We start from the raw sequence: 25,432 nt of genomic DNA on the forward strand, positions 1-25,432 counted from the left end.
GAGGTGCAAAATGAGTTTATATGAAAGAAACATCTTTCATTTACAATGGTAATATGCTCATACTTAGTCCAAAGTATCTGGAATCTTACTAGGCACTTTCATTCCATTTTTAGTCTGCTTTGATCTGTCAATGTCTCTATTTTTAAAAGCTTTCCATTTATACTTTCAGAAGTGTATTTTTGTATTTAGTTAATATAAATATATTTATATTAAAAATAGCTTAATTATTTGACTAAGTAAAATGCAGAACTGGTCTTCACATCATCATTCTGATCCCTTTAAGAAAAGCAACCATCTGTATTTATAATCCATATGGAATCTTCTCCTAAAGTACTAAAAATATTAAATCCTCCTAAAATAGTCAAAGTAGCTAAGAGTCCTCCTGTGAATAAAAATTAAATGGTTTGTCATCATAGAGTTCACTGTAAAAAAGCAGTGAACTCCAGCAGTAAATGCATCTGCACAGCAAGATAACTATTTTGCTTGGGAATCCTTGAAATAAAAAAACAACCTAGAAAATGTCTTGCAGCCTTTATTTGACTAGAACTAACACCAGGAAGACTTTTTGATAATAATCACATTCACTAACAGTACCAGACCATTCACTCTAATATCAACTCTCAAGCTAAAATGTTAAGTAGAAGCTTGTTTAAATTGGGTAATTGTCATTTCTCAAAAAGACAACATTAAATACCATTATAGCTATTAAATGGTTTTGTCTTCAATAGACAAAGGCCTAGTAAACCTGATCAAGAAAGCAATTTGCAGAAAAAATATTCTGCCCAGTTACAGTCATATTTCTTTGCAGCAGACATACTAAACATGGAAATAAAAAGATTCAAATAGATTGTAATATGGAAATGCATTTAAAAAGTTGCAGGAGAAGATGATGTACCAGCACTGCAATTTGTTAATACAAGAAAGTTTTCCCATGTTAAGGGCCCAGCGACCAAGGAAATGTGAAAGAGCTGCTGACAGGCCAACAGCTCACCTTACATGTGTCCAGAAAGTTCTGGAAAGCAGAATCACTGATAATGTTGCACTAAATACAGATTAAATGTTTGGTACTGGTTTCTCCATTACAGAAACACTGGTGTGTCAGAAGAAATACATTATCAAGTTTTTATCTCTTGCAGCTGCTGTTGGACCTGGAAGAGAACAGACAGAAATATAATTAACTGATAGTGTGACCATATGCAGGGGAAACACACACACTCACCCAAAATATGCCTGTTTTCTGAAAGACTACATACCATCTTAATGTCTGGCCTTCTGGTTTTTTTGTCATTCAGACACCGATCAGCAATTGAATACATTTTATGAATTGAAGGTACATCCCAGTCACTCATCTTTTCATCAACATAATCCTCAATAGTTGCTTCCTCATCCTCAATTTCATCTTTTATACTTAACTACAAGAGAATTTGAACCAACACACAGATAACATTGTAAGTATCTGAACAGCATGTGAGACTATAAATAAACTATAAATTTTTATTAATTTATTATTTTTATTCTATATAATTTTAATTACCACAACATCATAAAGCAAATTTCTTTAAGCCATATCATACACATTTAGCTGTCTTCCACTTCAAGGCTCAGTTTTCTAGTATTGTTTCTTCTGTAAGAGAAGAGGCACAACCAACTAAGTATCCTAATAATCCACAAATATCCAAGCTTAAGCTGGTATAATTTTTTAAATCACATTTATAAAGCCTCTTCCTATAAATGAATGTCTGTGTGTAAAGTAATCTTCTGTCTCCAGTCTCAGTGACTGCAGTATCTGCTGGAAACTTCTAGTCAGAAATCAAATTTTAAATCTGACTGGTTTAGTCCAAAAGTCCTCAGCTCCAACACACTCGAAGTGGGTTATCTGTAATCACACGTACTGTTTGAGGAAGCATAAATGAATAAATAAGAGGCAATGAGTAGAGGCAGATATTCTGCAGGGGTCAGTCTGAAATTGCTGACCAACAACTGATTCTCAGAACCTCTTTACTGACTATGATTTCATAAAAGTGATCCTGGAGCAGTGGGAGGGAAAGAGAAAACATGAAGAACATACCAGCAACTGTGGCTCCCTGTTTTCATCCACTGGAGGAAGACCCGTTATTATTTCTAGTAAGACCTAGGAGGAAAAAAAAATCAGAAGATAAAATAAAGCACAGAATAATCCTTAGCATATATATGATTTGCAAAAAAGAGCATGACCTCCAGGCTGTCAACAAATACCCTCAGGATTTGTGTTTGTCCAAAGATTTCCTATACAATTCATTGGTTTTGTTCTTATCTTTATTTTCATTAACTGTTAATAGCAGTGTGGCTTACAAATTCAACACAAGTTATTCTCAGCCTAAATCATGTTCCTTCACAGCAAGACTGAAGGATTTCCAAACTATTCAGAGATACTGTTGGGCCTGCCTTCCCATGAAACAAAATGCTGGGAAGGAAGTGGTCAATAGTGAGTAGGGTCTTGGATCTATCCAGAACAAATTAAATTTTCTTCCAAATATTAAGCTCATGTCTTTTTGTACTCAGCTCTAAGGCAAATATAACATGGACATTGTATTTTTGGTGTTGAATATAGTAAAACACAATAATTTTGGAACATTTTTTAAAATTTTCTTTTTCAGCCTGAGTTACACTTTTGTGCAACACCACACAAGAAAAAGCCACGTTCCACACTACTTCAAACCACATTTAGCTAGAACCTGGAATATTATTTTACTCTCGTCTTCCACACAGCAAATCAACATATTCAAATGATTTTAACACAAAGTTTAGAAACACTATCTTAGGAAAATATCTATCTTAAGAAAAATTGTAGACCAGAGTAATCATTTCATTTCAGATACTCTTGATTTTGTGTGCTTTTATCTTTTACAACAGAAGTCGTATACTGCTTCCCACATTCTACTTACTACTCCAAAACTGAAGATATCAGATTTAGGGGTTATCTCTCCTCGCAGAGCTTCAGGGGCCATATAGGCTGCTGTTCCAACAATTCTTTCAGTCATGATTGTCTGTGTGAATGTTACAGATGCTCTTGCAAGGCCAAAGTCAGAAATTTTGGGTACGTATGTATCAGTTAATAAGATATTTGCACTGGTGGAGAGGGGAGGTAAGGGAAGAAACAAAAAAAAACAAGAGAGTTTTCTGAACATTACAGTAAATAGGTTTTATGACAGACTAATAATTCTTTAATAACCTGCTATGTAAACTTCTATTTTGACTACCTTGAAAGCTAAGATATTTATATATTATTCATAAAACAAGTTATGTAAATTTAGTTTTGCTGGAAATTGTTCAATTTCAAAATTCATTCCTCTAAACAAATGAAGAACTGACTGCAAGATCCATCTATGTTTTTCTTGTGTGCGCATGCATAAAAAAATAAAAGGCAGGACAACAAAACACAAGGAAAAAAACCTAGACACTCCCCCTACCCCCAAACCTTAGAAATACAAAACTTTCTTTTAACAGACCAATTATGTTACATTTATGGTTTGGCTTTAGGAGAGACAATAGAGAATAATTAGCTCTGATCAACTTCTATTGGATCACAGTTTAATTCTTACAGTCTAAATCTCTGCTCAGAACTAACAAAAGCAGGGGTTTTATACCTATTATCTAATAACAAGTCAACCATGACAAATTCATGTGCTAAATGAATAATACTCTTGTCTTGAAAGAAAACTAGAAAACTTATTACTGCTAGAATATTCTATGTGCCATGTTTTCACTTGACCTCCAGCTTTTACTTTCCTTAAAAAAAGGCAACCCTGGCAAATGAGGCTCATCTCAAAGTCCTTAACGCTTTCATAAAATGCTCAGTGGGATGAATTACAGCAGAAATCTACTGGGTTTTAAACTTGTACCACTTAAAACCATTTTAAAATAGCTTGATTTAATATTCATTAAATCCTCATTTTCTGATCCCTTTAATGGGACTGTAAGAAATCCACAATGCCTGATATAACACTTGCTGGAAAGTTATACTGCTAACTTCCCCTTCCTGTTCACCCAACCTGAACACAATTAACACAGCTGTAAGTTACAATGGATCACTTGATGTGAGAGCTGCTGTAAATAATGACCACTACAAAAGGCATCATCCACCAAGAGAACAAGATCACAACTTCATAAATCTCAGCTTCTTTCTTATCAACTTGAATCCAGTCCAAAGAGTGGTCATTTTTTTGGGTACACCACAAAAAGCACAATAAATGCAAGTTTTACTGCAACTTTCAAGCTTTAAAAGAGAACAGAACTATTTCCTGGGCATAACCAACCCAAAAAACAACTGTGAGAATACCCATTAAATCTTGTCCCCTCTAGCCTAGAGGAGCTGTTCTAATGCCTGTGTGTTTATGAATGCTCTACACATCACAGCAAAATGAAGACTGAAGTCATCTTAGATGTCTCTTCATCTAAATGTTATCTGGGAGTGGCAGCACTATTAATAGTACCAGTCAAATGTATTGAACTACTCACACAAGTTACAAAATGTTATTCAAACAAAAAAAACCCCAAACCCAATTCTCCAACATGATCAACTCACAGCAGTTAGAAGGGCAGAGGCAGCGCAAGGTAAAGAAGTGCATCCCTTGCAGTCATTACACTTCTCCAGAGGCTTAAGCAGGGAAGAAAGAAGAAACAGACTGTCAAAGCAGCAAGCACATACATGAGATAGCTGAAGCAAATGCTTGTTCCTCCAAGCTGAAAGATCACAAAACTGAATTTGCCTGTATTTAGCAGAGGTGCCAGAAGCCAGAAAGCTACTGAAACATTCATCTGTAACACGCAGACAGTCGTTCCTTCTTAACCATCACAGAGAGGAAGGCATTTGGGGCTTCTCTTCAAAGACTTGGGCCTCTTTTTTAAGAAAACCAACATAGTCAACTGTAGCAGCAACAAAACAACAACAATGAAAATACCAGAAAAAGCCAGCCAAACTCTACAACAAATCCCCTACCTATTCCGAGTTCTGATGTCCATAGGAAAAAACTCTGGTATAACAAACAATAACCATTCATTATCACTGAAGAACCCTGAACTTCATGAACCTGACTGAAGTAATTTTACTGTATTCATTAAAAATAGGGGTAAATCAAAGGAGACACACTGAAGAAGTGATCTACAAAAACAAAAAAAAGTGTTTTTATCTGAAAAATTCCCTATTTAAAAATTAATTGTTCTTCAACAGCAGCTTCACCAGAACCAGTTAAAGAACAGAACTTTGTGTGTTCTCATGGCACTCAAATAACTATTTGAAAGTAACAGATACAATTTAAAATACAAATTACAATTTACATAATATAACACAATTACAATTACAATGCAAAACCTCATGGTTGGAAAGCTGTCCAGCAGCAAAGGGAGCTGGCAGAAAAGGAGCCTCAGGGAAGACCTTATTGCAATAACTGTCTGAAAGGAGGCTGGAGCCAGGTGGGGGGGAAGGGTCAGTCTCCTTTCCCAAGCAGCAAACAATAGGACAAGAGGAAATGGCCTCAATTTGTGCCACAGGAGGTGTAAATTTGCTGTTAGGAAAAATTTCTTCACCAAGTGAAGCAGTGGAAGAGGCTGCCCAGGAGAGTGGTGGAATCACTAGTCCTGGAGATATTTAAATGACATCTAGATGCAGGCACCTGGGGACATGGCTTGGCAGTGGACATGGCAGTGCTAGATTAACAGTTGGACTTGATAATTTTAAAGGTCTTCTCCACCCTAAGCAATTCTATGCTTCTAGCCCCATAATTATCTTTAGAAATCTGTACTAGTCATGCCCTTCTGGCACAGACAAGATTGTGGAGATGGATGTCACTTGCAGAAGATTGTACCCTTGACTGAAGTAATGCTTTTTGCAGTTTGTTCTCTCTAAAATTACTTTAACAGGGGAAAGATGAAAAAGAAAAATGAAAATGTGAAAATGTAGCCAGGCATAGTCTGCAGGTTTTACCTTTTAATATCTCTGTGAATGTGATTATTTTCATGCAAAAAGTTGATGCCATTTGCTGTACCTTGAACAATTTTACACCTCATATTCCAAGGAATTGGTGGAGTTTCATCCTTTATTAAGAAGAGAGAAAGGCATGTAAAAATCTGAAAAATATATATACACTCACATAAACCAAAACAAACATACAAAACCCCCACAACCCAAAAGCAACTTCTTGCTATGTTTTGTTGTGTTCAAGTAGATGATTAAAAACACTACCAGCATACATTTCTTAATTGATTTGGGCAGAAATGCATGCCTTTGTCACATTACATTTTTTTTCCTGCATTTTGCCTTAGATTAAGTTGTCAGTTGCAAAAAATGTTCTTGGTTAATGCTTGACCCTGACTCTCCAAGGCCAGCTGCTCTGCAAAGACCTATCTGTATCTACTGCAGCTCTCACTTTGTACTGGCACTGATACCAGAGCCTTCAACCCAAAGCAAATAATTCAAAGCAATCCACTGTTTTTTACTAACAACAAGAAGCCAGTCTTCCAGGATTTTTGGATTTTTTGAGAGTATGGCTTTATTCATGCTACTAATTAAACCTCTGAAGTAAGGACATCTACAGTTAAAAACCAGTAATCAAAAATGTTGTCAGTGGCCAAGGGAAGTGGATTACAGTATCTCCCCATTCTACCACCTCCCTTGCCTGCTCAACATCCAGACACAAAGATGATACAAGCAAGAGTCCGTGCATCAAACACATCCAGTGAAGTCACAAAATTAAATTATCAGCAAGAACAGATGTTCAAGTAAATACGTTACTCACCTCTCTGATCTTATTAGAAAAAGATTCTTTCTAATTTATAGATTCTGATTTAGATTCATTGATTTATGCCATAAATTTGTCCTCTTGTAAAGGAAGAGACATTTATTTCTCCTTTAGCTTTCAATTTTCCCCAATCTTTAAAGCTCCCTTGATGATAACAGCTAGTTACACTGATGACCATTTTCATATACATCCTTGTTAAGTGCTGCTCATTTAACAGATAAACTTGCACTGTCCTTAGGTAAGACAGTCTCTCTTCTGCACTGACTCAACTAAAAAAATACTGCACCTGTAGCAGTACATGCAAGCAAATAAATGTAAACTGAGGCAGCATTGCTAACAGAACTAGTTCTTTCCTCAAGCACTACCATTCATTCTCATCATAGCACCATGTTTTCCCCACTGGAGCAGAAGTATTTGTGCAGCCCTACAAAGGAAATGTCTCCAAATGAAAACTAAATATTTTTTCACCAATTATTATTTTACCAGCCTGATCAGTTCCCTAATCCAAATCTTTCTCCAACTTATAGATGCTTGAACCAGTACAACCAGATTATCAGTGCAGAAGAAAAAAGCAAGCCCAAGATCTTAGGTCTGAGGACATGAATGGTTGAAGTAGCATCAATGTAAAATGTCCACCAGATTACAATCTCAGAAAGCTGCAATTGCTTAATATTGAGCAGATTTTTTGAACTCCTTCAACAAATTAACACAGACACTAATCTACTACCCTAAGCCTGGCTTACTATTGGACTGTGTGTCCCTGATAAACAGAGTTGCCTCACCAAACCAAAGCAACTTGTTATTTACATAAGGCCAAGGCTAGAACATACACCATTTGATTAAATCATAAGCATGTATACAAAATAATAGGTTTTTTAACTGAAATTTACATTTACTTACATACTTCAGAAAGAGATAAGCAGACTATGAGCACTGTATTATAACCACTATCACAAGAACAATGATCAAGGTCAGTTTCACAGAATCTCAGGGACCAGCAGAGAACATACCAGCATAAGAACTGGGAACAAGACTGCAGCACACCCTGCACTGCCTCACACAGGCACAGTCAGTGCAAGCTTCTGTGATGCTTCAGATACCAGTACATGACATTGCACTGACAGCCTGACTTGACTTTATCTAAAATGTTTGTGTAAAATCTTATTGGAATACTTGTTATTAGAAAACAATAAGAAAGTAGTAAAACATCATTTGGCCATCACAGTTCAGTTCCATTTAAAAGACATTCCACAGGTTCTTGTACTTTAGCAAAGTAAGGCAATTGGAAGCTAGAAAAAAATTCACTTACCAGACAAGCAAGTCTGTCAAGCAATGAACCGTTGGGCATGTATTCATACACCAGACATGGCTGAGCACCATCACTTGAGAAACCAAGCAATTCTACTAAATTTTCATGCTGACACCTATACAAAAAAAAAATCTGTTCACATGTGCTCTGAGAGACTTTCAATATTGAGGAAAACACAAGGCACGGGGAACTTGATTCCCAACGACTTGTTTCACCTCTACTGCATAAAGCCAGGTTTGTGTGGTGATGTTTTAAAACAAACAAACTGTGATTGTGTACAAGAAACATTTTCAGATAACATGCAAATCGTTATGTCAGAAAGACAAAAATTGTAGAATGACATACTCACTTTGCCATTATGTTTATTTCTTGCTCAAACTGCTGTTTTAAGTCCTGAACACTAACATCGACCATCTATAAAAACAAGTATTTGACATTAACATCATTGGTTCATAATAAAATGCACAGCTGTTCATTAAGATAAACAACAAAAAGAATTGTATGCCTTTCTTAGTTAACTTTTCACAATACACCTTTTACTAAGTTCAAAAATAAGTATCAGATTGTCACTTTAAATTCTTTGGAACATTGTATAACTGGATAAATGGATCCAGTTTCAGCAATCAACAACTTATTCCCTTCATTGCAGTTACACCCCAATAGTACTTAATTAAAAATTCAATATTCACACAAAACAATGGTTATGAAGACTAAAATTCTGTGACAATTTAGCTTGTGAATCTCAGCCATTGTAATCTGAAATGGAAACCATCTTAGGACCCCTTCTCTTCTGGCACTTCATGAGGGTGAGGGAATAACAACTGGGGAAACACTCTGCTCTTCCCAACAACTCGCTTAGCCCCTCAAAGGAGAGCTACAGAGAAGGCAAGAATTAGCTCCTGTGACTGTGCTGACTTGCAACACTGATGGGACTAAGGGTAAGTTTCTTAAGCCAACTAATGCGTAGGACAGTGACAACTTTTGGAAATCTATCATTCAATGCTTTTCACAATAAACAAGATAAACAAGTCTATTTGATAAGTACACAGTCATTAAAATGAAAGATCCCCAGGACAACTCACAGCAATGAGCTTCTTCACAGCCACGTTTTTGCCATTGATGTAGCCTTTGAACACAATGCCAAAGCCACCTTCTCCCAGTTTATTACCTCCAGCTGATTCTGGTCGCACATCAAAATTATTTGTAATGCTTTCCAAGTCATGAAACAAAAAATTCTGGAAATCTGAAAAACATTGACATTTACCACAAAACTGTGTTTTCACTTAAGGAACAAGGTTTTCTGTTTCAGTTCTCTTAAAACAAAAACTTGCTACTGCACAAAACCTGACCCAGCGGAGCCCTGCTTCCAGCTCTGTGATGAAGATACCAGAAACACAAAAGGAAGGCAGATAAACACATACAATTACCTATGCAACATTTTCTTCACAACTAACACTGTAGCACACATCTGATTGCATTTTTGATTCATACTTGCAATACAGGTAGCAGAAATTAAATGTGTAGCAGATCACAGAGAGAGCCACAGTGGCTTATATACAAAAAATACACCAAGGTTACATCATGCTCCTGGCAGCAACCCAAAAGTGAACCTTTAGGAAACAACACACCAACCACATACTTTCCGAAAATCTTTTCTTCAGTCATCTTTTCTCCAGCATTCTTAGTAATTTCTGACATACAAAATCTAGTTTCAAAGCATGAGATGCTGAACAGTCTATAAAATAAGTATTGGAAAAGTACAACAGGATTATGTGTGGCAAAAAAAGAAATTGCAATTTAATCAACAGTTAAGTTTTCCCTCAAAGCAGGTGATTTATTGGCAAGATGCTGTTTCTCACAGATGCACCATGACAAGAATAGAGTCATCATTCTTATAAACTGCTATGATTTATTTCACAAGGGGGGAAGGACAGATCAGCAAAAAAACAGCACTGAATTCTACCAAAGTAAATGTCTACCTGTGTTACTGGACTGTGAGCTGCTTTTTTCTTCACTTGAGTAGGAAGAATCTGAATGCTGCTTCTCAGTACTCTGAGCTAAAGCAGGCTTTACAGATGTCACCTTTTTTTCTTGTACAGGTAACTGTTTCTCATGTATAGGCAAGGTTTCCTGTGAAGAAAGAGGTAATGTAACTTCCTGTGGCATCCTTACAGCTTCTGAAAAGGGAATTTAGAAAAAGTGTTAACTACATTAGGAACCAGAGAAAAACTAAGTAATGTTAATGCCAATATTTTTCAAAATTAGGAGAAACATAAGTATCACCAGGTTATATTGTGCAACTATGTGCAAACGCCAGCACTCTTATTGGAACTTTAAATTCATACTTAAACTGTTATTACAAATGATAGAAAGTGGAAAATATATTCATTTTGGGTTATTTTAACCTAGTCCTTTCTGATTTTCAAGTTAGCATGAAGCTCTTTAGCATCTTAGAAAACTGAGAACACAATAGAAAATGTACAAGAGTAACAGTTACCTGGAAGCAAAAGGCTTGCTGGTGCTAGGAACTGATTCCTGATCAGCAGATCCACAAGATCAGCAACTGTACAGTTTGTGGTTCCCCAGTCATAAAGTAATTCACATGTGGGGCTCTTTCCCATTTGTACAAATGCCTCAAATTTCCTTAAAAGATAAATATTAAGATCAGTATTTTAAAAAAGAATTATCTCAAGAAGCATAAAGGGAAAGAGATTAAAGGCAAATGACAAAAATAATCCACATTAAATAAAAATCTGAATGCACTGCAAAAACCAGAGTTTTCTGAATACACAGCCAAAAAAACCTAAACACATTTAAAATTGGGGTAAAAGCACACAAAATATGGGAAAAACTATGGGAAATACACATATACATGGCTTCAGCTGTCTGTCTAGGATCCATAATATATTGGCATCTTGGACTCACACAGAAGAGAATGTCAGACAGAGACACAGAGCTAGTCAGACCCAGATGAAATGGCAAAAATAATTGTTGTGCATCCATTTAGCATTCACACTCCACTTTGAATATTTTGAGATGGGCATTAAGAAGAAAATGAGATCCAGCATTCTGACTTAATATTATTACTGAAAGAAAAACAAAGATTTAACACTACCATTACTAGGTAAGACTGGAAACCCAAAATTATATATACAGCATGTAAAAATCTCAGTCTTTGAAACAGCTTCAACAAAGATTCAACAAGCCTTTCAAGCAATGAGGTGCTCATAAAATATTACAAGCATTACTCCTCAAGTAAATTTGTGAGTTTTAGGCCTCGGGCTCCCCAGGTTTTTGGCCATTTTCTTGAAGCAGTGAGTTAGGAGTTACAGTGCAGCTGTCTCTTGGGCACCGTAACATCAATGCCTACTAGTCTTTAGCGTACAGAAAGTTATGCAGCCCGTCTTGTATTGCTAAAAATACCTGTGTCTGGAGTTCTAATTAATCCTAATTTCTTCAGTCAATTTTCTGAGGCTTGCTTAAGCCGGAGCTGCAGTACAAGTAGAAGTAATTACCTTGCGTTCCCTAAGGAAATGGGAGTGTAAGGCACAAGTGCCCGCCAGCACACGAGGTGCAGCAAGTTACAGTAAGGGGCCGGCAAGCGGGGCTAACAAGGTACTTGTGGTGATGCACGAGTTTGGGTTACGGGACTTTGGTGTAGGACCTTATGTGCACTTGGCTGTATCTGCTTTCCCCGGACGGGTTGGTTATATCCACTGCAAGTTTCTTCCACCCTTCCTGCGGGTCGATGAGCTCCGCCAGCCGCCGCACGACCCCGTAGCTCAAGCAGCGGACGCGCGTGGAATCCGTCACGGGCTCGCCCATCCTCCGCTCCTGCTGGGACACAGCGTTACCCGCGCGGCTCGCCGGGAAGCACCCGCCCCGGCCCCCGCCCACCATTCCCGGCAGGGAGCGTCCCTGCACCCTGCAGCCGGGGCAGTGCCGCCCGGAGTCCCCTCACGCCTCACCGTCGCTGCCCGCCCGCGATCCCCCAGGCCCCGCTGCCCACCGGCCGGTACCGCCGCTTCCCCTCCGCCTGTACAGCTTCCCCTTTAAGGGGGCGGGGCCCAGCCCCCGGTGCCGCTGGCGTCACCGGCGCGGTGGGGACACAGCGGAAGCGCTCTCCCACCTGGCGCTCCCATAGGCGGCCGAAAGGGGCTCCGCCCCCGGCCCGACCCATGTCCGGACCCGAGGAGGGGGGGCTCGCTGTCTCATTGTCTTTCCCCCCGGCCCTGGGGAGCTTGGTAACGTCCTTGGGCCCCTCTGATGGGAGGAGGCGGAGGGGGAGGAAGAGGAGGCCGTGGCGCCCCCTGGTGGCGGCTTTCGGGGGCGCGGCGCTCCCGTCTCGCTGTGTCTGTCCGTGCCCCGCTCCCTCCCTGCGTCCGTCCGTCCGTCCAGCCATCCCTGCCTGCCTCCCTCCCCGCCTTTCAGCAGCCTTTCCGTAGCAGTTGATGCTCTTCCGCCCCTTTCCCATTTTCCTGTCCGGCCTGGCGGGGCGCAGGGCAGGCCGCGGCCATGCTGCCCTCCTTCAGTTACCTGACTGAGCACACCGGCTTCCGCGGCACCATCAAAAACACGCCCGGGGACTTCGTAGTGACGGAGCTCGAGGTGCCCGAGCTCTTCCTCGGGGACTCCCGAGCTGAATTGCTCCCGAAGAGCAGCGAAGGGGCACAGAGCAGCCCGTGTCCGCGGGAGCCCAAAAGACGGAGGACGGAGCCCCCCGGGTGCCCCCGGGATTCTGCTCCCAGAGCTGCGGGGCAGGGCCCAGGCCGGGCGGGAGGCGGCTGTGCTGCACTCCCGGGCAAAACCGGGCGTGAGGGAGAGCCCGAGCTGCAGCCCGGCCTCGGGGAAGCCCCAGTGTTGGAGTCCTTGCTCGGCGAGCCCGTGAGCAAGCTGCTCCACAAGTTTGCCTGCGATGTGAAGGATGCGTGGCGCTCGGAAAACAGCGCGGATGCTGCTGCTAGGGAGTTCTCGCTAGGACCGAGGCTGGACAAGAAAATTCGGGCTGATTTACACAGTGCTGTTAGGCAGAAATTCCCCTTTCTAGTCACTCTTACAAAAGACAACGAAATGATTGTAAAAGGGAATCCTGATTATAAAGAACTTTGTCAATTAGTGACTGAAAAGGAAACAAGTGGTTTCTTTAAATTTTTAGATGCAAAGCTAGAAAATTCTACGTTTTCTTTTGAGCCTGATGGAAACAAAGAGCACAGAAAAACAGTTCACCACTTTATCAATAGAAAATTTGGAAAGCTTTTAGAAACAAAATCTTTTACCGTGACAGATGTCAGTGATCAGCCAGGTACATCAATAGTGGTACGATTTCGAGAAAAAAGTGGGTCCAGAAAAAGGTGTGCTGGTGGCTTTCAGGAGAAGCAAGATGTTTATACAGGTAAATACATTTTTAGTGAAGGTGGCAGGTATTATAGTGTTCTGTAGGTAAGACTGATACTCGGGATAATTTTTATACTGTCAGGTCACTGTTTATGTTGAAATAAATCATTATCAGTGCACTGGTGTTACATCCTTGGAGAATGAAATGGAGGAATCAAGTTACTGCAGGGATTTGGCGTCCCTGCTCGCTGATAATGGTTACAGTTCTTTTGATTGTAGCCACTCATTCTGTGGCATTCCCAGGGTGATAGCTTTCCCTTGAAAATAATTGTGGGCTTTTAGGAGGTGCATCTAGATACTGAACAAGTTAATAAGGTCAAATTGACTTATGATCTCATTCTTCAAAGCATTCTCTGATACAGAGAATGTTTCCTGCAATACATCCATGCATGTCTGTTGAATTGTGTTGCATTTTATGAGGTACTGTTTTTAAAGGCATCAGGGATTTTGGTCTGAGTTTTGTGTACCATTTTTTTTTTCCTCCTGTGCTGTAAAAGCCCCATTTGATTTGGATTGGTGGGGTAGGAGGGCAGTTTCTTTACCGTTTCCATGCTGTTACAGTTGAAGGGGCAGAATCTGCCCATCTGTCATGGCAGAAGACTGAAACATGAAGGCAAGTTTCTAATAATTCTGAGATGATTGTTTCAGCTTTCACCCTTCAGAAAGAAAACCTAGAAACACTAGAAGCAATCGGCTTGCTGGCAGCTGAGCTTGATGTTCTTCCTTCAGACTTCAGTTACACTGGCATCAAAGATAAGAAGGCTATCACTTTGCAGCCTATGGTGGTGAAGAAGGTGACTCCTGAGAGGTACTTAAAATTGGGTGCAAGCAATTTACCATGTAGTTTTTGATGTTAATAAGTATCAACATGGTAGAATCCCTTGAAATGTTGTTACTGATGTGTCTTCCCCTTGCCTATATAGAGCACAGTGGAAACGGCTTTAATCTTTTGTGGCTAAATGCAATTTAGCACTCAAGTCAATGGCAAAACTCCACTGCAAACTGGACTGTAAGGCCAGTTGTCCAAGAGATAGTTAGCAAAACTTGGCATGAGTGTTGAAATTATGAAGAAAAATGGGTAAATGCATCCACACAGCAAGAAAAATATTTTTTTATAAATGAACAGTTTATGATGTTATTAAAACATTGATTAGGATTCAAGCTCTTATACTGGAATTTTCCTTTGATTTGTGTTGTCATCTTATTACAAAAGTTCCCATACCTTCTTGGTGATTTCTCATGGGCATCTCCTCACAGCACAGCCAACAAACTCCATCTCTCTCCCCACCCGGCTAACCCACTCTTTTGTAGCACTCATCCTTATAGGACACAGCTGTGGCCTGTTAAGGGCAGGCCTGTTCCTGATCTTTGGTGATTGGTGCAGCTGCAGCTCCTCAGGGGTGAGACTGCCTTCTGCACTATTCTCTTACATTCTATCCCTCCACAGATTTGAATGACTTTTATTTGCACATAAGAACAAAGAGATTGAGTGGATATTTTAAAGGGTAAATATTTGAACTGTCAGCTGTGTTTCTAATTACAAGCATGTGTGAGCACACCCAGAGAATCAGTGCACTGAAAGTGTTTTTGTTAAGGCTGATGGAGAAAGAGAAATTGTGTTTTGGAGTCTGCTAGAGCACATTACCTTTTCTTTTCCTTTCTCTTTAACGAAAAACAGATTTTGAGGAGGTAAGAGTAAAAAAATTACTAGTTTTTCAATTAAAAAAAATAAATTCTGTGTGCTCTGAGAAAGTTCCATGAATTGCTTACTTCCAGCATAAAAACGCCAGTAATTTAAAAAGTACTTCTGAACTATAACTAAATTTTAAGACCTCTATCTCTTAATTTGATATTGTTTTCTTGTAATAATTGATTTTTTAAGTGTTTATTTTTTAAAGTGTTTTCAATTTTATTTTTTAAAGTGTTTTCAATATGAGTGCAAAGGTGAAAAGGACATTAATTAGAAGTTGTATAGCTTTAGTAGAGGATGGTTCATAATTTCTCCCAATTACATATTTAGGTTGAAGGAGATTGGAAATAAAATGGAAAAAAAAGGCATGAAAATATACAACATCCGTCCAGCACAGCAGCACCTCAGGCTTGGTCAGCTGAAGGGCAATCACTTTGACATAGTTGTGAGAGACCTCCAGCACCACAGCCATGACTCCTCTGCAGATTTGAAAGAGAGAATAGCTGAAGCAGTGGAAAGTGTTGAGGTAAGAAAGACTCATGATAATGAACAGAGTTTTAATTCTTTGCTGTTATAAAAAGTACGTTTAAGGAAAATGCTTGTAATAGCACAATAATAGCAACGTTTCCCAAGTTTGGTGCCCTTTGCAGTTTTATGTCTTTCCTGCATTACTTAAGGAATCAGGAGTAAAATTGCCTTCCAAGAAGTGAATTGGTTCTGTGTTTCAGACTGGAGACCCCAGGGTGGTGCAGCAAAAGAAAAGGTGAATTTAGTAACAATGAGTGTGGATATAGGAGCCATTGCTGCACAGAGCTGGGGTGACCAAAGTGATGGGTCTCACTGAGGCAGATGGAGGGGGAAACAATGTACTTACACATCCATATGGTGTGTATGGGATACCTGTACACACACACATGCTCACTGCACATCACAGCTGGTTGCCTTTTTTGGTCATGTGAGGAACATGCATGGTTGGCTTGGATGAAAAACTTTCATGGTATGAACATATGTGGAATGTCCATCTCTGAGAAGGAAGACTCCTCTGAAATGCAGTTTGATTCTGCTTTCCTTAGTACCTGAAGGAAACTCCAATCATCAGACATTCTTAAGCCGCCAAGAAAAATAAAAGCAAATAATAGAAGGGAAAAACTGTAGATATTTTTACAGTATTGATTTTCTTGCCCTATCTTTCAAAGTAATAACTATAATATAAATTGCTTTTAGAAGATTCACCCAGGAATAAACTCTTGAATGAAAATTACCCACTGTGCAAAAGTAAAATACATTACATGTATTTTGGAAAATAATTTTATTATTGAGAAAAGCATTCAGCTGGTACTATATTGCTTTCTTTGCTCCATCTGACTTGTTTTTTTTACTGTTTGGAAAATGAACCCAAATTCCTGTGATCATGTGTCTTGCTTTATTAGATTTACCTTACTGGTCCGAAGATAAATGACAATACAGGATACATATTTATCCAAAATATGCATTTTTCATCTTCTGTGAAAGCAAAATTGTGTATGGAACCTATAGGTGTCCAAAGCAAGATAATAAAATTTGAACCTAATAACCATTTGCAAAACAAATATGCGTTTTGTGCTTGTCTACTCCATGTATACTTACTATTTTCTAGAAAAGGGTGTTCTCCTTGGGTCACATGACTGTGATTTTTCTTCACACATGTGACCTAGAACTCATCAGGAGATTTAAAATCCCAATTAGCAGAAGTGTTCACTTTTGACCTTTATATTGCAGTAATAACAGAAATTATCTCATGTTAAAAAGATTTGTGTTTTTAAGAAAAAATGTCCCATGGTTACTGTTCATTAGCTGTGCTGCATTTGCTTGAGTAGAGTAACATAATCTGACACATGTAAAAAGCTTAATTACTTTGATTGACCTATAGTTGTAATTATAATAATCAGCTATATAGGAATAATTTTGTTTCATTTACCTGGGATCTTTTTAATTATGTGAAGACAATGGTAGAACTTGATTGTCTTTTTAGATATCTTTTTAGTGCCAAAATATCGTAATGAATTTTGAGTTTTGCTTTTCATGTAACTTCTGATTCTGGTTTTATACATTTTGGATATAAATATAGATGTATGTGTGTTATCTGCCTAGTCTTGCTCATACCCAGTACTTTCATGCACGTAACATATTTATCCTTTCTCATTCTAGACAAAAGGTTTTGTGAATTACTACGGACCTCAGCGATTTGGACAAGGACAAATTGTTCAGACAGATCAAATAGGATTGGCTTTACTGAATGAAAAAATGGTATTTCCGTTTTGTAATTTGAGTACTTACTGTCAAGAGAATTTCATATAGCTGTTGCAATATCTAGCACTGGAGTTGACCTTCTCAGTGAACAGTTTCAATTGTGAGATAAATCCACCTGTGTGCTGGAAGCAATTGCTAGATCAGTTTCAATAACAGCTTAAGCATGAAGATATTCACACTGAAACTAAAACCTTCTTTTAAACAGCAAGTGAAGCTTTAAATAGTGATAGTTCTGTATGTGATTGGGATTTTCATCATGCCACTTGGCAGGAAAGTGGTTGCATTCCATACAGGATTTGAACACTGAAGAAGCAGGCTTCATACAGTGTTTATTCATGGTCCTGATCACCTCCAAACTGGAGCTTCTTTATCCTGCTGGGGGTCTGTTTACTTCTTAAAAATGTCACATAAGTTTGTAAGAGAGGATTTGCTTTTTCAATACTGCAGTAATTTATCTGCAAATATAGAAGAGATTTCTGCTTTCCATTATTCCTTGACTACTTTCCCAAACTCTCAGTTCTGAGCTTATTAAGTAACAATTAATAAGATAAGAGTAATGTACTTTTCAGTGTATATAGTATAGTGTTTGGCACTATAGAAGAAGTAGGTAGGAGACTAATCAGACACTACAAAGTCAAAAGGACACTAGAATATCCTTTTCTTCTAATCTTGTTTTGATTCTGAGAAAAATCAGGAAAACCTATCTTACGAATATAAGAATCAAGATTTGAGGGCAGTCCATGAAAGTTGCTGTTGATGTATCTGACATCAGATAGCAGTTGGACCAGGTGCCAGTCCCTGAGGAGTAATGATTTAAATCCTTAGTCTTAACTTAGTAATTTAATTTAAAATAGGTAGGAATTACTGTCTGTATTAAAAATGGGCCAGTATGTGCTTGCACAGTCCAATACAGAGGAGGACAAGAGCCAGGTGTCACAGGTTGGTAGAAGTGCTAGCAAATTGAGCAGCTCCTCCAGTATTGCAAGCAGCAGAGATTACTGTAGTGTTTTTCTTGTCACAGTGTCATCTAACCTAATACAGGTCAGTTTTAAAAAACAAAATTAAAAAAGTTTTCCCTCTGTATGAAACTGTGAAAGTGTTCAGTCTAAATTTTTCATGAACCATGCAGGATGGAAGGAACCTTCCTGTTCAGGATAGAATGATGACAGTTTCATGTGGAAAAGTTTGAACGGGATGACCAAGAAAGTGACTTGTTTTCTCACAGAGCTTTGAAAACTGTTTTACATTTTCTGGGTGACTAAAACCTCTTTTTAATCTGAGAAGGGGTACAACACATTGTTCTGTGGTTCATGAGATCTTCTGGGAAATGGAGAATTTGACACTAAAAACTGATTTATTTTTGAGAGCTTGCAGAATATGTTGAGACAGAATTGGATGCATGATTACCTGTTTAGCTGATAAATAGTCATATTTAACTGAAAAAAAATTGTACTTTTAAGGTGAAAGCTGTGAAGTTATTTTTCACACCCGAAGATACTGATGATCCTGTAAACAATGCAAAAAGATACTTTCTTCAAACTGGTATGTCCACTTAAATTGTCCAAGTATTTTGCAGAGTTGATATTGTGAGGTACTGTGTTGCTGCACAGGGAAATACTTTTTATTTTCCTACTGCTTTATGCTACTTACACTTCATTATAATGAACTTCATTATAATTTTTATATGTGCAACTCAATAGAATTGCATGTTTCAAAATTATATGAGGATGAGGTCTTAAGTGTGCAAAATAGTGGAAAATGAATGTACTTCAGGTACAAGAAAATATGGAAGCAAACACTGTATATCATAATGCTGGAAGAGACCAAGATTTATCAGGGGAGTTCTGGCCTCCTTCCATCTGTCTGCTTTTGGATAATGACCTCCTTCTCCCTAGTGAGGGAAGTGTACAGGAATATGGCACCCAACTCATACTCAGCACTTTACACATCTACTTCCTTTCTTTCTTGAACTAAAATCAACAAAATAGGTCAAAGGCAGGAGTGTGCTGAGTAGATTGCTCTGTTTGCCATATTTATTGGTTATATCATTCAGCCGAACTTTCTCAACAATTTGAAGTTGCTTTCAACTTCAAACATATTTTTCTTTTCAAATATTCCACATCTACTAGCCTGCTTATCACTGTAGATTGTCTTACCAACTATGATGTGTAGCTTCAAAAGCCAAAGACATGTTTGGTTTCACAAAAAAGTGTAAGATAAATGATTCTGTTCTGTGCATGGCTGTATGATGCATGGAACTTCCAATTGATGTGGACCCTGAAAGCAACTGCTTGCCTTTTCCTGAAAGCAGACATAGAAGTTTGTGCAAAAGGCTTCATCAGGTAATCACTTGTAATATGAAAAAAAAACCCTATAAAATTTTAAATATACAGCATTTATATAATGCAGTAAAAATCTGATTAAGTGCATTTTTGTCTTGGTTAAGAGTCAGACTTCCCTGAGGCCAGTGTAATTTTTGCCTTTAAAATAAAGACATGGTTTTTACCTGCTGTGAAATACATCTTCTGAAATAATGAGAAGTAGAGATTTAATGTTCTTTTATAGCTTGGTTTTTACTTCCAGTTACCTGGGTCAAAAAAACACTTTGGAGTGATAAAAAAAGTTTCTAAAAAAGAAATTATTTGAACTAGGCTGAATAACTGAATGACAGCTAGTTTAACTTATACTGCATGAAACAGAATAAAATTCATGGGTCTGTGTTGATAGGCATACAAGATGAAATTTATCTAAGGCAACACATTGAAGGAAAGGAAATAATCAAAGCATGGAGACATTAGACTGACACTTTTTTTCTATATTTGATTATTTTATCTTTTTAAATGTCAGGTAATACTTAAATAATCAGGGATTACTGACATGGTTATTTTTGTTTATGTCAGAAGATGCAAAGGGCACACTTGTAATGCTGCCAGAATTTAAAGTGAGAGAGAAGATGTTGCTACGAGCTTTAAACCGCTATGGTGTAAATCATGAAGGTTGTACCAAAGGATGGCTCAACATTCCTCACTCCTTGCGCATATTCTATGTCCATGCTTATTGCAGTAAAATTTGGAATGAAGCAGCATCATATAGGCTGAAGACTTATGGCTCCAAAGTGGTTGAGGGTGATCTTGTCTTCTTGGAAGAAAATGATGAAAGCAATTCCCTGAATGACAAGGTGAGTTTTGTAAAGTAGTTCTTGTAAAAAGAAAACACCAACAACAAAAACTCCAAACAACTCAATGTACTTAAATATGTAAGCAGACAAACTCTAATGACTTTATTTTGCTTCTCTCATTAAAATATTTAATATTTGTGACTAAGTTGAAAAAATCATGTAGGATTCTTTTTTGTTTCACCATAAATAGAGCTATGAGCTAGACATACAATTAGCATCTTTAATCTGTTTTGGCTGTTCATTTTATTCAAGTGAGAGGAAGGAACAGGAGGTCAGAAATGATACATATGGAAATTTAGTCTCCATGGTATATAATGCTCTTAGGATCTGACTGGGGAAAGCCTTCAGAGTAGAAGACTCTGGGTGTTGCCATATTACTAGTCAGTGCAGATAAGAGTCTTGCTCTCCACATCAGGCCTTTCCTAAATACAATGCTGAGTGTGAGTCCAGGGTGAAAGGTAGCCTCAGGCTGATCTGATAATCTCATTGCAGTTACAGAGCAAGACGTGTTTGGCACAGTTTCACTGGTGCTGGGTCTAAACTGGTACCAGCTGTTCAAAAAATGCAGCGGTCTTCTCGGTAAAGTACTAAAAGGCAAGGGAGTGCTTCTGCTTGCCCATAGCTCAGCCTGGGAGCTGTGCATGGAGCCAGAGGTGAGCCAATGAGTAGAATCTGGCAGTGAAGTGTCTGGTCCCAGGTTTTGACATACCATAGTCCATTCTGAAGTGCTCTCTTCAGATGCTCTCTCTTTTAGGGTTAGCATACCTTATTGTGAAGACAGCTGCCAAGTAGCAAGTGGTAGGACAAGAGCAAATAGCCTCAAGTTGTGCCAGAAAAATTTAGATTGTGTATTAGAAAATATTCTTCACCAAAAGGGTTATCAAACACTGGAACAGGCTGCCCAGAGAAGGGGTTGAGGCACCATCCCTACAGGTTTGTGATGAGGGTTTAGTGGTGGACTTGGCAATGTTTTGCAGCTGGATTCAACCTTTTCCAATTGAGATTATTCTATGATTCTGTCTTTCTCCTGATCAGATCAATCATTGACTGTTTCCTAGAGAACAAGCAGGTGTGTGCAGAAGCAGAATGTAATTAATTTCTTTTGGGTGAACCTCTTACAAGTTTGAAGGCAAGAGCATTTGAAAGGCTACCTCCAGTCCCTATGGAGTAGCTTGTGTTTCAATTGATATTTTTGTTTACTAGTATTTTTGAGAGTGAATGTTAATGAAACAATTAGATCAAATAAAATTAAAAGATGTATTCAATTCAGTATTGAGTTACTGAGTTTTATATAGATATATTCCTTCTTAATATAAAACTTTTTTTTGTATTTTTACATTTGCTGATGTAGCACAAGATGGCATTTGTTAACTTCAGACTCAAAGAATAATAGTGGTAGACATCAGTAAATATTTAATGCAATGACATCTACCAGTAAACTGATTAATATAAATTAAGCATATCTTAAGATTTTTTCATACCTGAGTTTATTGCCCCTGCAGTAGTCAAATAACCTTAATATTCTGTGCAAGTTTGTGAGTACAGTGCATAATTCCTAAAATAAAGCATATGATTTTACTTTTTAAAAAGTTGGTGTTTTTTTCTTCTTAAATGTCTTGTCAGGTTCATGTAGTCACTGCTGCAGAAGAATCAGCTAACAAATATTCTATATACCAAGTAAGTCTGTATGAAAAATTCTGAGTTGTTGATCTTTTTATCTGATTAAAATGTTTTATTTTAAATAATGTGATCAATTTAACTGGTGCAGTCTTTGTCCCTGCCAGAATGCTCGTTGAAGAAAACACATGTGAAGTAATTTCCACTCTCATAACAAATTTACTTGGTAGTAAGTACAGTGTCATTTGCAGTATGGCAATATTTATCCTGAAGCTGAATACTTCGGGAAAGATTTCAGTCTACTTGGAAAAACTTTCAAAATAAGTTGACATTCTAATTTTTGAAGGTTTCAAAGTATAGTTGTGAAGTCTTGCATGGCAGTTTAATATATGGCAACTGAATGTCTTTACTGCTATACACTGCTTTGTTTTAGGAATCCTGATACATTGATTATTTTTTCTGCTTTAATGACATTCAATATATCTGCCAATGCACAGCTTCATTTCACAAGAGAATCTATTGGTTTACTATTTCAGGCCCCAAAACACAAGGTTTTAACACATTTTAAATGATCACATTTATTTAAGGGGGAATGGGTGAGCATTACCTGAAATATGTTTGGTTTTTTCTTTGAAGGTAGTTCTTCCGATGGTGGGACACAGTATCAAGTATCCCAGTAATAAAGTTGGACAATGGTACCATGAAAGACTTTCTAAGGATGAGCTGGAGTTGTGCAAATTCAGAGTGTCTCCATTACAGCTAAATATACCTGGATGCTACAGACTCATTTTGAAAAATGTTAAGAATCTCTCATATTTTTTGGAAAGTAGTGAAAAAGTGATCAAAATTGAGGATGACCATCTGAATGATTTAAAAGTCTCTCTTCATATATCATTTGACCTTGATCCTTCATGTTATGCAACAGTCTGTCTGAGAGAAATAATGAAATGTGATTTTTAAGATTCTACTTAACGAAAGATTGCAGGAATATTGTACAATGTTGTTATTTTAGATGTAATGCCAGAAACATAATGGAGAATAACAGGTTCAAGTCACAAACAGGAAAAAATTGTAGATTGAGATTCATACAGATAAGGAAAAAAAAATTACCAAAATCCTTTGGAATGTTTCAAAATAATTCCAAACTCTGAATGCATTGAATTCATTGGAGTAAAGCTGTTGCACCAGGAAGGTCTAACAGAACTTAAAGAAACCATGGGCAACCAGCATGAATTTCCTCTTTGCACAGGCATGTGGCTTGCAAAGTCCTGGAAGAGTATTTGCAGCAAACAAGTGTGTCTTATAATTCATAGTATTTTTTTATATTTTTTATACTAAATGCTGTTCAAGCAGTAATGTTACCAGTTTACAGCCTAAAAAGTTTCTAACTGAAAAGTTGTACTAAGGTTTCCTGAATATATTGTGTTTCATTGTGTTCAGGTACTTAGTGTTAAAAGGTTAAAGTCCTGAGTCAACAGCGACAAGTTGTCGGTTGCATTATCAGAGTCATTTGTTAAATGCCCCAAATTAAGTTAATGCTGACCATTTCAGGATTCAGTAGTGCATAGCTGGGAGTGCCTATTTCAGTAAGCTCTTCAAGATCAGGTGAGTACTTGACATCACTGGAAAAACGTTTGTAATAAAATCAAAACCATGTATAATAAAACCATTGTTTACAAGATGCAGGCTCTACTGTTACTGTCAAGTCTTATGGTAGTAAAAAAAAATATACTAACCAACTTTAGAGAAAAAACTTTTCTATTTTCTTTTTGATTAAGTAAAAAAAGGCAGTTAACTGTGATAAAATGAGTGGATTTTTGAAAAAGGGTAGAACAAAAAAAGCATCATTTACCTTTTCTGTTTGCCATTGTACCACAGGATTTGTGAAACCAAGTTAGGATATTGTGGTTTTGATAGGTGGACAACCAGATGAGTGAAAATGTGATTGGATGATGAGGTGCAGGGAGTAGTAGTTAAGGGGTCACACCCTCCCTGGAGTGAATGTCACTGGGGTGTTTTCTAGACCCATCAAGCTTTGTGTCTTTGTCAGTGGCCTGGAGGAGTGGATGGAATTCACCTTCATTGAATCTGCAGATGACACCAAATGAAAGGAACAAATGGATATTCTGGAGGGTCAGGCTGTTGTTCAGGGCAGCCTACATATGCAGAAGGTAGAGGCCAATGGGAGATGTGTAAGACTCAACAAGGACAAATGTGAGGTGCTACCCATGGGAAGGAAGCACCAGTGCCACTGCCAGCTCTGCAGGGACATGGTGAGCAGCAGAACAGGGACCCTGTCCAGCTCTGCTCCTTGGCAGCAAGAACGAGCAACAGCCTTCTGGAATAGGTTAGCAGGGACACAACCAATAGATCTTGGGCAGGTATTACATCCCAATTTCCAGCAGTAGTTTGACCACATTTAACTTTTACATTCCATTTTGGTCCCTAGCACTAGAAAAATGTACAAGAACTGTTCCAAGTTCAGCATAGAGCCTCTGAGCTATTAGGGCTCTGGAGCCCTTGTCATTTGAGGAGATGCTGAAGGAACTGGGCTTCATCAGCTTGGAGAAGACATAGTTTGGGGGGAATTGACAGCAGCTCACCAGCATGAGGAGGTTAGCAATAAGGTGGAGCCAGGCTCTTCATAGTGAGAGTGGCAGGAGAACAAGAGACAATGAGCCTAAATTGAAATGACATTTACAATGGTTAAAAGGAAGGACTTTTTACCTGTGAGGACAGTCAGGTAGTGGAACATGTTCCCCAGAGGCTGTGCAACCTCCGTCTGAGGAGGTTTGTAGGACCAAATAAAGCTCTTAGCAACTGCCCTAGTTTCAGCTAGGGTAGAGTTAACTTCTTCACAGTAGCTGTTACAGTGCTGTGTTTTGCATTCAGAATGAGAACGATGTTGGTAACACTGATATTTTGGTCTTTTTGCTGAGTTAACTATCCTGAGTCAAGGACTTTTTTCTTGTCTCATGCTCTGCTCTTTGTGTACTGTGAGGAGGTACACAAAGGAAACTGGGAGAAAGCATAGCTGGGGCAGGTGACCTCAAGTGACCCACGGGATATTCCAGACCATAGAACATCATGCCCAGTGTATAAACTGGGGGAGTTACTTGGAAGAGGAGCTGATCTGGAATCTGCTGAGGGAAGGTCTGGCATCAAACAGAGGGTAGTGA

The 25,432-nt window shown here is 38.4% G+C and overlaps 2 protein-coding genes across 7 annotated transcripts; one reads left to right on the forward strand and one right to left on the reverse strand.

The window, feature by feature from the left end:
* Window positions 1-516: 516 nt before the first annotated feature.
* On the reverse strand, window positions 517-12,242 carry IRAK4 (interleukin 1 receptor associated kinase 4). Of its 6 annotated transcripts, none has more exons than XM_005480530.4 (12): window positions 12,095-12,242; window positions 11,750-11,919; window positions 10,583-10,728; window positions 10,065-10,262; window positions 9,168-9,328; window positions 8,435-8,499; window positions 8,086-8,200; window positions 5,963-6,072; window positions 2,925-3,108; window positions 2,069-2,131; window positions 1,254-1,412; window positions 517-1,148 (listed from the first exon to the last, which is right to left on the reverse strand). In XM_005480530.4, exons 2-12 carry the CDS (start codon window positions 11,908-11,910, stop codon window positions 1,116-1,118), a joined length of 1,395 nt encoding a protein of 464 aa, XP_005480587.4. In that variant the 5' UTR covers window positions 11,911-11,919; window positions 12,095-12,242; the 3' UTR covers window positions 517-1,115. The 6 variants fall into 6 exon arrangements, with proteins under 6 accessions (XP_005480587.4, XP_026652818.2, XP_074395932.1 ...); XM_026797017.2 differs by lacking the exon at window positions 12,095-12,242 and adding an exon at window positions 11,107-11,171 and having other exon boundaries at window positions 11,750-11,887; XM_074539831.1 differs by lacking the exon at window positions 12,095-12,242 and adding an exon at window positions 11,509-11,610 and having other exon boundaries at window positions 11,750-11,887.
* PUS7L (pseudouridine synthase 7 like) lies at window positions 12,003-24,004 on the forward strand. Its single transcript, XM_005480529.4, is given in 10 exon segments — window positions 12,003-12,522; window positions 12,525-12,569; window positions 12,572-13,477; window positions 14,128-14,287; window positions 15,500-15,695; window positions 17,357-17,455; window positions 18,919-19,000; window positions 20,359-20,636; window positions 22,260-22,313; window positions 22,890-24,004. Coding segments are annotated over 10 exon segments (2,403 nt in total). The 5' UTR covers window positions 12,003-12,263; the 3' UTR covers window positions 23,214-24,004.
* The last annotated feature ends 1,428 nt before the right edge of the window (window positions 24,005-25,432 follow it).

This window comes from Zonotrichia albicollis, chromosome 4 (genome assembly GCF_047830755.1).
Source record: "Zonotrichia albicollis isolate bZonAlb1 chromosome 4, bZonAlb1.hap1, whole genome shotgun sequence".
Taxonomy (NCBI): Eukaryota; Metazoa; Chordata; class Aves; order Passeriformes; family Passerellidae; genus Zonotrichia; species Zonotrichia albicollis.

Coding starts and splice junctions, on each gene's coding strand:
- IRAK4 (XM_005480530.4), bottom strand. CDS start 11,910: ATGGGCGAGCCCGTGACGGATTCCACGCGCGTCCGCTGCTTGAGCTAC. Junction 9,329..10,064: donor CTCACAGTCCAGTAACACAG/GTAGACATTTAC, acceptor AATGTTTTTCAG/ATTTCCAGAATTTTTTGTTT. Junction 8,201..8,434: donor GAAATAAACATAATGGCAAA/GTGAGTATGTCA, acceptor TTTTTTGTATAG/GTGTCAGCATGAAAATTTAG.